Raw genomic sequence first — 12,324 nt, forward strand, 5'->3', positions numbered from 1 at the left:
AAAAAATATGGTATTGGCTAAGAGAGAGAAGGGAGGATCAGTGGAATAGATTTGGGGTAAATGACCTCAGAGGCAAGATAGTGTACCCAAAGATCCCAGCTTTTGAGACAAAACCCCACTATTTGACAAAAACTGCTGGGAAAAAATTAAAAAATAAAATAAAAAATAAAAAAAACTGCTGGGAAAACTGGAAAATAGTATGAGAGAGATTAGGTTAAATAAACATCTGATACCCTACACCAAGATAAATTCAGACTGGGTGAATGACTTAAATATAAGGAAGGAAATTATAAGTAAATTAGGTGAACATAGAATAGCACACCTGTCAGATCTATGGGAAAGAAAAGATTTTAAGACCAAGCAAGAGATAGAGAATATGACAAAATGTGAAATGAATAATTTTGATTACATTAAATTATGAAGTTTTTTTACAAACAAAACCAATGCAACCAAAATTAGAAGGGAAGCAACAAAGTGGGAAAAAAATCTTTATAACGAAAACCTCTAACAAAGGTCTAATTAGTCAAATTTATAAGGAGCTCAATCAATTGTACAAAAAAGCAAACCATTCCCCAATTTATAAATGGACAAGAGACATAAATAAGCAATTTTCAGATAAAGACATCAAAACTATCAATAAGTACATGAAAAAGTGTTCTAAATCTCTCATAATTAGAGAAATGCAAATCAAAACAACTCTGAGGTACCACTTCACACCTAGCAGATTGGCCAATATGACAGCAAAGGAAAGTAATAAATGTTGGAGAGGATGTGGCAAAAATTGGGACACTAATGCATTGCTGGTGGAGTTATGAATTGATCCGACCATTCTGGAAGGCAATTTGGAACTATGCCCAAAGGGTTTTAAAAGACAACCTGCCCTTTGATTCAGCCATACCACTACTGGGTTTATACCCCAAAGAGATAATAAGGAAAAAGACTTGTACATGTATATTTATAGCTGCGCTCTTTGTGGTGGAAAAAAATTGGAAAATGAGGGGATGCCCTTCAATTGGGGAATGGCTGATGTTATGAATAAGTGGGTAATCTAGGCAGGTCTCAGGGTAATTTGGGTAGTGAGGAGGGATAAAGGGGAAATAGGTGATTATAAGGTGAGTGGAGGAGGAATGAAGGTAAAGGAAGGTATATAGGAGATAAGGGAAATGGAGTATATAGGAGGGCAGCTCAAACAGGTTTATTCACTGAGGCTTGAGACAGAGGATACACGGAGGAATTAGGTTAGTAAGAAATATTTAGATCAAGGCTGGGGTTTTTCTCTTATTAGTTTATAAAGTCCTTTGAGGGAGGAGTCAAAAGGACTCCTCCCTGCCAGTGAAACTGATGGCTGCAGGAAGTCTCAGGTAAGGACTTCCTGCCAAGATGGATGGCCCACAGTTCCCTCAAGAAATAAAAAGAAAATGATTCCTTCCCTATTAGACCTGGAGTAGCCCCAGAGGAAGGGATTTGAATCATTTTTTTGTATTTTGTTCTCTGTTGTTTGTACTCAGTTGTATTGTACTGTAGCCCTTGCCTTAATCTTCGATACAATGATTCACCAGAGGCTTTGAGTAGGTAACAAAGGGGATTTATTAATGTCAGGTTAATCAGAGGGAAAGAGGTTCAGGTTTTTCTAACTGCTGCTAGAGAGAAGGCTGATGGTAGGGAATGAGTCACAGCAGAGGTTTAGATTGAGAGAGCCTGCTCTCCCAGTCAGGAAGATTTGACTGCCCTGAAGTAAAGTAATTATCAAATCACTAAACTAGGGGTAACTTATTTGAGGATGCCCTACTTGCCTACAGAAACTAAATCCACAATGTTCAATCACCAAGGCCCTCCCTTCCTCTCAGGGCCCAAAGGGAAATTCAGGGGAAAGGGAGGGATGTAAATGAAGAGAGATCAGGAAGAGGTCCAGAGAAATCAGATAGGTCTAAATTTCCTCAAGATAAAAGAAGCCCAGGCCAAGGCCGAAGCTAAAAGGCCAAAACCAAACCGAAAAGCCAAAGCCAAAAGGCTAAGCCAAAGCTCAAAAACCAAAAGCCTCCAGCCAAAGCAAAAGCCAGAAGGCAAAAGCCCTGTCATTTGGAACTACAGCCCTATTTATAGCCTCAGGCTTCCAACTATCTTTCTGAAGATTCTAAAACCTCTAATTACCAGGTTGTGGCAGTTTGAAATTACAGAAGCAAAAAGTTTCTGTTAGCCACCTTGCATTACACTGAACATTTATTGGTATCTGATGGTGATGGAATACTGTTGTGCTAAAAGGAATAATGAACTGGAAGAATTCCATGTGAACTGGAAAGACCTCTAGGAACTGATGCAGAGAGAAAGGAGCAGAACCAAAACATTGCACACAGGGATGAATACACTGTGGCACAATCGAATATAATAGACTTCTCTACTAGCAGCAATGCAATGATCCAGGACAATTCTGAGGGACTTATGAGAAAGAACACTATCCACATCCAAAGAAAGAACTGTGGGAGCAGAAACACAGAAGAAAAACATTTGCTTGATCACATGGTTCAATGGGGATATGATTGGGGATGTAGACTCTTAAGCCAGTGGTTCCTGAACTTTTTTGGCCTACTGCCCCCTTTCCAGAAAAAATATTACTTAGCCCCCTGGAAACTAATTTTTTTTTATTTTAATAGCAATTAATAGGAAAGATAAATGCACCTGTGGCCATCATCACCCCCCTGGATTGCTGCAGCACCCACCAGGGGGTGGTAGCACCCACTTTGGGAATCACTGCTCTAAGCAATCACCCTAGTGCAGATATTAATGATATGGAAATAGGTCTTGATCACTGACATATGTAAAACCCGGCTGGAATTGCTCATTGGCTATTGGAGGGGGGTGGGAATAGGGCAGGGAAAGAACATGAATCATGTAACCATGGAAAAATATTCTAAATTAATTAATTAAATAATGAACTTAATTAAAATTCTTCCTTAAAGGAGCAGCTAGGTGGTTCAGTGGATGGACAGCCAGGCCCTGAGGTTCCAATCTGCCCTCAGACACTTCCTAGCTGTGTGACCCTGGTTCCCAAACCTCACTGTCCAGTCCTTATCACTCTTCTGCCTTGGAACCAATACATTGATTCTAAGACAGAAGGTAACAGTTAAAAAATATATATCCCTGATACAATTCTAGAATGGATTAACAGACTGAGATCAGGTTTTGAGAACACCTGATTATCAGACTAAAGTATTTTCCCATTTTCTGACAGGGGTACCATCTTGGTAAGGAGATGCTACAGAGACAGTTTATCTGAAAATCAGCAAGGACAAACTCTAACTTTGTGGACAGGATGGATGGGCAGGGACTGAATAAGAGTAGTTTTTACCAAACTGTAAACAGCTGAATGGCTAAAGAGTAAAAACCCTGAGAGAGGTCGGACTTCACGGCTCTTTTCAAAGGCCTCCTTTGTGCTTATCAAAGCCTCAGTTTGACATCTTTTCTGGACATGTTCTAGCTGCCCAACCAGAATCTAAGCTCAAGAACTGGGAGTTCTCTGTTTTATATATCTCTGAGTCCCCAGTGTGTACTGTGTCACAGATGTTTAATAAAAGCTGATGGTGACAATGCTTATCCAGCTTACTGTTGTTGAACTATATAATGAGTACCAACACTGCTCCATCTGTTTTACTCAATCTTAACAATTTCTTGGACTTCATTATAAAGGAGCTTCATTCCCAAAGATCCATTTATTGAAAAATTATTGTATTTATTTAGGGATCTTATGCATATATGTCAAAGCACTTCATTAAGTGGCATATTAGCCTCATGTCACACTAAAAAAGCAAAGATCTATGACTAATCCAAGGTTACATGATGCTCTATTTCTGAGCTGGCCCTCAGAACCATGCCTCTGTGGGTTATCTTCCCCTGCAACTTCTAGGGCTTGGAACTTCTTCAACGACCCTCTGGGGCCTTCTTAACTTGGGATCTCCCTCATTAATGCCTACCCTGTTCTTGCAAAGGTGAGTTCCTCCTGGGGCTTCCGTTTCAGGTGGGGCCCAAGCTAGCCTGGCTTCACTCTCCTCCCAGCCCTGTTCCTGACTTCTGGACTTCAAAATGATGCCCTTGTGCCAGGCCTTCATTAACCAGGCTAACATTAACTTTGTTAACTCTGCTCACTTTTCAGCTCCCTTTAGTGTGTGATATCCTCCCTCCCCCATTAGATGTAAACTCTTTGAAAGTAGAGACTATCTTTTTGTTTGTATTTGAATCCTCAGCACTATACACAAAATGAACAATAAATGTTTGTTTTCTTCTTTCTCTCAAGACATACAAAGACAGAGTAGACTTACTGAATGGGATCAACTTTGTGTTTGTCACTTAACCAAATGAACAAAATTGATTTTGGAGTTGCCTAAAACTCAATAATTAAATCTAAAACAGCAAACACAGAAATTCTAGTCTTGCTTTCCCTTTGAGTAATCTACACTTTATTTTACCCTCTCAATTTCCATGTTCCATTCCAAATCATTTGCCAATTGCTTTTTCTGGCTCGAGTTTGATCACACTTGATTTTGAACTCTAAGTCCCTATCTCCATTTCAAATTAGATTTGATTTTACAGCTTAGCTAATCAGTGTCTGAGATGCTCTTGTTAAATGCAGCTGTTGACCATAACAGGATTTTGTCTCATTCCCAGAGACATGAATTGCCCAAGGGCATGTACCAGTTTCGGGCTACTTCTCCAAGTCTTTCTCCCATGGACTATGACACAGCTCCCCAAGAGATTATTTAACCCTGCTCCCCTTTACCCTTCTTGGGTATCCCAGCACCCTGTGAGGAACCCAGATTGCAATCTTTTCTTGCCCCAATTAAAGATCCTTTATTATTGCTAATTTGGCAATCTTCTTTAATTCAGGTTGAACATAAACTCTGCTTATTCTTTCCTCCCCTTCCTAATCACATACAGACACAATACTTCCCAACTGCCACAATCACTCAAAATCCTAAATGTAATTTTTGAGATAGTTTCCTACAGGATCAATGACCCAAAATATGAGTTTCCAAAGATATGTAAAGAAGAGTGCTTTCTAGAAAGACTATTAGAACACTATACATAAAACATGGAAGGAAAACTGCTAGATTTAGGCTCATCAGAAAATTCAAACTTAGGTCATACCAGTTATCTAATACACTAAATTGAGTTTTCAGATGCCCCAAGCTAGCAGCCCTCCCACAAAAGTTAAGTGTCTAAGTGACTTTCATTCCAATATCAAAATGAAAATTAACCAAATTATCTGTCTATACCACCCCTTATAATATTACTTCCACAAAGATATCACATAGTATATATATGCACATTCACAAACACATGCAAACACACAAGCACATGTGCATACATACACACTGATGGCCTTATTTTATACTCACACTTTTTAAAGCATACATACTTGTCTCCTGTTATAGTAATTGTGAATCCATCATATTCCTTTCCTTGATCTTTGAGGCTGGGAACTTTTGTATTCACAGTGAACCCATCCCTTGTTTTACTGTTAAACTGCTTTCAGGAAAAAAGAAGAGTAATATTACTAGTCTATAACTTCATGGCCAGTGCTATTCATTGCTCAATAATATGCATTTTCCACTTGGCTATTTTTAAGCAAGGTTGATCTGATGCAACAGATGAATTGTTGACTACCAATACCAATCAGTTACTGGGGAATGGGATATTAGCTGGGTGCAGTGGAAAGGGCACAGGACTAGGAACCAGGAAGGCAGGCTATAGCTTCTGCACTATAAGCTGTAGGAGACGGGAAAATCATTTAAAATTTCTCTAGGTCTTAGCTTTCTGGGAGCAGCTAGGGTGGAGAGGTAACTGGGTCTGGAGTCAGAAAGAGGTGAATTCAAATCCAGTCTCGGACACTTATTACCTGAATGACCGTGGGCAACTCACTTAACCTCTATCTGCCTCAGTTTCCTCAACTGTAAAATGGAGATCATAATAGCATCTTCCTCAAAGGGCCATTTTAAAGATCAAATGAGAAAATATTTATAAAGGGTTTGGCATAGTGCCTAGCACATCCTAAACACTTAATAAATACTTTTCCCATTCCCCTTACTTCATATGTTAAATTAGGAACCTGGACTAAAGATCCTTCCAGCTATAACAGTAGATAATTTTGGCTCATTTCATATAACAAAAGATTCATTCTAATGGCCCAAAATTCTCTAAATCCAACTTTTAACCTATCTTTGCACATAACCCAGAACAAAACAAAACCTCATAGGCTACCCTGATTAGCAAAGCAAAATCCCATTTTCTCCTATACATTTTGGTTTCTGTTTATGGTTACCTACATCCATGTGCTTAAAGGGGCAATAATATTAGTCCCTAATATAAAATCAGCAGTATACAGGGTAAAACAGCAATGGATTCAGAGTCTGAGAATTCAAGGTGAATTCCAATCTCTGTGGCTTTTTATAGTCACCTTAAGTAAATCGCTTAACTTCTCTAGGATTTAGCTTATACAAATAATGGAACTGAACAAAATGGCTTCTAAAGTCCTTTCTATCCCTAAATCTATATCCTGGCACACCAGAAGAGCTGAATTATACTTGTTGATCATTTGATTAAAATGTAATCACCCGGGGAGGGGTATTATTTTTGTCTTTATTTTTACCCTGGGGTTGGATTCTTATCTTTTGGGAGGGGGTTAACTTTAAAAGCCAGGATGCTAAAATGTAGGAACTAAACATAGTTCAGAAATGTGCATCAGGAGCAGGGGTGGGTCTTTTCTAAATCATAAAGAATGTTTTCAAATTTGACTTTGTGCAATTCTGTAAATACTTTGGGGGTTTTCTTTCTTTCTTTCTTTTTTGAAAGTAGACAAAAATCTGTTTTGTGGGGTTTTTTTCCCAAACATTGCAAAAGAATCTGTTTATTTACTTGCAAATAAATTTCTTTGATAAGAAAAAAAAAATGTAATCACCCTCTTTCCAAAGAGAAAATACCCCAATAGCATAAAAATATACCAAGTGTAACCAATATCCCACCATCTTTGTAACAGGGGTATTTTAACAGGAATGCCATGGAATGGGATTTTCATTCTTCAGGTTAGGACATTCACACCATTACTATTATATTCACTGCACGAGACTGAACATAAATTATTAGTAAGAACTTAATAATTGTGAGTGGACTTTTTATGAAAAATAAGCTACCCTAATTTGTGTCAAAGAACAAATGTCACAACTACTTCTTACCGGCCAATGAGTGAAAGGAGAATAGAAATGTTGAAGGAGTTTTGTCATTTAATTCTTAATGTCTATATTGAAAATTAAAGCTTAAAATATTTTGTTTCTTTATTTATATTTAAAATGCTGGCCTCTAAGAAAATATATGGAGAATATTCTAAAAATTAATCAATTTTTTGTTATTTTAGCTAGAATTTTAAATCTCTTAAAAAGCACTATAAGCTATGATAAAATAATCACCAAGTTAGAAACCTAGCTTATGATCTCATTAATGCCCCTTGAGGGCATAGACATCAATGTTATTTCCTTTGAGAATGCATATTAACATTATAAAAAATGCTATTACTAAGCACAGAATTTTCTTGAATGAACTCAACAGATGGCAGTAAAAACAATAAATAAATGATCACATAAAGGTGAGGCAGAGATTTCACAGATATAAGGTAAATCTATGCAGTGAAAGAGGAAAGAGACTACTTCAGGTTATTAATAATCTTAACTTTTAATTTAATTTAGTTGATTTAAACATAATATTAAGAAATATTATGTAATGAACATTCACCATTCACAAAATAATTGAAAAATGAAGATATTGCATTTGTCTCTACTCCTAACCTCAGTCATTTTAAATTATTAGTTTTCTAGGGAATACAAGCATGAAAAGAAGCCGAGTAAATTACAAAAAACAGCTTGCTACAACACACTCTTATGGAATCTGGGTAAAAAGAGTAATAGAATAAAATGGAAACTCTTTCCACACATATCAGAGGATCATTGAAGGCCCTTGAAGGATAACAGGCAAAAATCAAAGTATCCTAAAGTTGGACAAACAAAAGAATTTGGTACTGAAATGGGGTAGGGGGGCGGGGAAATCTCACCTTGGTCGTCTGGCATAAAATGTAAAAAACAATGAAGAAAAATGAATGGGTTCGAGTGTATCTATAACTTATACTTCCACTGTAACTTCCTTAGTTTATTACCTCTTGCCTGGACTACTGTAGAGGCCTCTTAACTGGTCTTTCAGTCTCCAGTCTAATCCTTCTCTAAATCCATTCTTCACACTTCTGACCAAGTAATCTTCCCAGCCACACTCCTCTGATCACAACAGGTTCTTTTAAAAAAAGTATTTAAAACCTTCAGTAGCTCCCCATTACCTTCCCCAAAAATGTATCAACCAACCCCTGAACCTGGAATTCAAGGCCCTCCAAAATCTGCCTCCAACCTCTTTCCAGCCTTAGCTCATACTCTCCCTTTCACATAATTTTTGTTATAGCCAAAATGTGTATTCTCCATCTCTCATTCTTATCCTGTCCTCTCTGGTCTTTGTGCTTTGGCTCACCTTATCCACTATGTCTAAAGTATACTTTCCTCCCTCCTTCCACTCCTATACATTGATCTCCTGAAGTACCTTACTTCCTTCAAAGACAAATTAGGGGCCTGCTTCTTCCACAAAACTTTTCCTGATACTCTCTGCCCCCAGATCAATATAACTTCCCTCCACAAATTTCTCAGATGCCTAGTTCTCTTCTGTGTTTTTTCCACCTTCCCTGGTTTCACACTTATCTGTTTTTCCACCTTCCCTGGTTTCACACTTATGTGTTTAATGTCATTTCTGACTTTGAATGCCTTGAGAGGAAAGTGTGTGTGTCATAATCTTTTGTATTTCTGATGTCTTAAACATACTAGGTACTTTATACTTAATTCTTTTCTTGTACTAAGCCTTCAAAAAGAAGCATATACTTACATTTCCGATGTTCTGTTATCTTATCACTTTATTACATTTTTTAAAAATTTAAAGGGGGCAGCTGGGTAGCTCAGTGGATTGAGAGCCAGGCCTAGAAACGGGAGGTCCTAGGTTCACATCTGACCTCAGTCACTTCCCAGCCGTGTGACCCTGGGCAAGTCACTTGACCCCCATTGCCTACCTTTACCACTCTTCTGCCTTGGAGCCAATACACAGTATTGACTCTAAGATGGAAGGTAAGGGTTTTAAAAAAAATAAATTTTAAGTCAAATTAAGTGCTTTTTATAACACACACATATTCATGATTCCTTTATACTGAAGCCAGCCACAAAATATTGACAATTGTTCCCTTCCCAAAGGATACCACCACCCCATAGTCCAACTGATGACAATATTAGCAAATAGATATAAACAAAATAAGCAGTAATAGATAGGTACCTTTTCTTGAACAATAAACAGACTGGTTTAAAGGCTCTGTATTCTTTTTAAAGTTTCCCTTGTGCTTTTAAAATAAAGATGTTCACAAAACATCTGCCCCTCTCTAAAGTCTGTTCTTGCTTAGATTTTCTTCTGATAATTAAGGTATTTGATATCTCAGCGGCAAAGAATTTGATGCCATAATCCTTGACAGTCTAAGTGACTTAACTATTTCACGTAAACTAACTCTAAGGACATAATTAATTATAAAGAATCTAGGAGTTTTATCATGTTAAATGACAAACTGAAAGAACTAAAATACATCTTTTATTCAGTAACTTATGCTTTCAAAACTTTTTTTACATATGTCATATCAGATATTCATTAACCATTTGAGGAAGGAAAGGTATTAATTATTATAATTTAACAGATAAAGTGAAGCTCAAGGAGGTTAATGCGACTTTTCAAAGTTAAAATTGTTAATTAACCAAGTAGGCAATTAATTCCCTAAATAAGATTAGAAACCTAGTCTTTGTACATTTAGTCTAACAGTCTTTTTACTATACTATCTGGCTTACTCATTCAATTAATGCTTCAAGTAAGTTATTTACACTAATACAACACAGAATGAAAAAAGCCTAGGAAATTCACCTAATCTATTAGTGATGACAAATTAATACATTTAGGGCCTAAATTAATAACAATAGCTAGCACTTTGAAGTTTGCAAATCATTTTATATATGCTCTATCATCTGGTCTTCATAGCAAGTTTGTGATAAGTGCTATTATTATCCCTATTTTACAGATGAAGAAATCAAGGCTATCTGAGGTAAAGTACTTGTCTGAAGTCACTAAGGCAGCTAATAAATGTCTGATCAAGGATTTGAATTCAAGTCTTTCTGATTTCAAGTCCAGCACTCTATTCACTGAACCACTAGCTGTTCCTAAATTGTAACTTATTTAATTAGATAAAATAGGTGATAATATTACCACAGTCCCTCTAAAACACAAACACACACACAAACACACACACACACACACATACATACACACACACACACACACACACACACACACACAGTCTCCAAAACTGAAAACAAAATAAATTAAGGGTATAATCTTAATCTCATATTCATAGCATATTTGATCCATGGAAAAGATCTGACCATAATTAAATGATTTTACAACCAGCATAAGCAAGCCATGCACTTGTCTTCCTTAGTCAATAATTTTATTTCCAAAAGCATCAGAGATTCATGCCAAATTTACCTTCATAATTGGAAGAAGATCTTCTACTTTGTGTACTTTTTCTAGAGCTTCTCTAACTTCTAACAGTCCTTTGGGATTATTAGCACTAAAAATACAGAGAGGTGGCAGTTAAGGTTAATGCATAAATGTAATAATTAGCCAAGTTATTTGAGTAATTTTCCATTTTCATTTTAAGAAATGTTTTCTTAGTCATGAGTTACTCAAGAATGTGCAAAGTTAGTGATAAGCCACACAGGAATTTTCTGAACCATGAAGTGGACTTGCTGCTAATGGGCCTTGAGATACAGATGAGAACTTGGGTTCTCCCCACTGAGTTGACAACCTTGAAAGTAACAGTGTGAACAGTGTTTGTTTGTGAACTGGCATCAATCTTTGTTTTTTCTACCCAGAAAATAAAAGCTAGATGTAGGGTTTTGTTTCTATTTTTTTCCTTCACAAACTATACTTTGTAAGTTCAGTTATAGAACAAAAAGGTCTATTTTCCTTGGGTTTTTCTGTAACACTTCATATTTGCATAGCAATTTAGAGTGATTTTTATAGAAGGGTTGAATGAGGTTATTTCCAATCTTCTGTGCTTTGCAATTCCTCCTCCTTGATATTTTCCTCCCTGGGCTGTCACAGTATTGTCCCCTGACCACCAGTTTGGGGACCCCTGCTCACCAAAAAAAGGTTTCAGGATCATCTATATCTTGCCTTCTTTGTGTGGATAAATGCCAGAATCCTGTCCTGAGTTGTCTTTTTTTCTTTGCCTACATTCTTTCTCTTGGTTTTTTCATCAGTTTCCATGCGTGCAACCATCAGCTCAGTGCAGATGATTCCCAGATCTACACATCAGACCCTAATCTCTTCCTCTTACCTCTAAACAGAGAGAGACAGAGACAGAGATAGACAGAGAGACAGAGACAGAGACAAAGAGAGGATAAGAGAGACACAGAGAGACACAGAGAATGAGAGAGAGGTAGAGGGAGACAGAGAGAGAAAGATTGAGAGAAAAAGAGAAGAGACAGACAGAGAATGAGAGAGAAAGATCAAGAGAGAAAGAGCATGAGAGAAGGAGAGACAGAGACAAAGAGACAGAGACTGACAGAGAGAAGAGAGAGACACAGAGACAGAAAGAGGATGAGAAAGAAAGATTGAGAGAGAAAATAGAGACAGAGAGAATGAGAGAGAAGAGAGAGGGAGGCAGAGAGAGAAAGAATAGACAGAGAGAGGGAAGGAGAAAGAAAAACAGAGACAGAGAGACAGACAGAGAGACAGAGACAAAGAGAGGATAAGAGAGAATAGATGACACAGAGAGAGAATGAGAGAGAAAGAGAGAGAGAGGGAAATAGAGAGAGAAAGACTGAGAGAATGAGAGAGAGCAAGAATGTGAGAGAGAGAATGAAAGAGAAAATAGGCAGAGACAGAGAGAAAGAGAAGAGAGAGGGAGTCAGAGAGAGAAAGATTGAGAGAAAGAATAGAGACAGAGAAGAGAGAGAGAGAGAGAGAGAGAGAGAGAGAGAGAGAGAGAGAGAGAGAGGAAGAAATTTAGATGCACAGAAGACTATGGCTTAAATCTCCAGGGTATAGTACAAATTCAAAGAAAATGTCTGCTCTTAGAAGAACAAGGTTGGAGAAGTTTTTAGATGGAAATAAAAGACCAGAGACTACAGATTAACACTCTGAGAGTTCCATGCAGTA

General features: G+C 37.3%; 1 protein-coding gene across 10 annotated transcripts in view; it reads right to left on the minus strand.

Moving 5' to 3' along the window:
- TTC13 (tetratricopeptide repeat domain 13) overlaps positions 1-12,324 on the minus strand; it is a 97,704-nt gene that overhangs the window by 14,257 nt on the left and 71,123 nt on the right. For 5 of the 10 annotated variants that reach the window (XM_044676138.1, XM_044676134.1, XM_044676132.1 and 2 more), the window contains 2 exons: positions 10,645-10,729; positions 5,411-5,517 (listed from right to left, as the gene is read on the minus strand). In XM_044676138.1, the coding sequence (XP_044532073.1) occupies positions 5,411-5,517; positions 10,645-10,729 (192 nt within the window). Of the gene's footprint in view, positions 1-5,410; positions 5,521-10,644; positions 10,730-12,324 lie in introns of all 10 variants that reach the window. The other 5 variants (XM_044676137.1, XM_044676133.1, XM_044676136.1 and 2 more) reach the window with 1 other exon arrangement.

Source organism: Gracilinanus agilis, chromosome 4 (assembly GCF_016433145.1).
Source record: "Gracilinanus agilis isolate LMUSP501 chromosome 4, AgileGrace, whole genome shotgun sequence".
NCBI lineage: Eukaryota > Metazoa > Chordata > Mammalia > Didelphimorphia > Didelphidae > Gracilinanus > Gracilinanus agilis.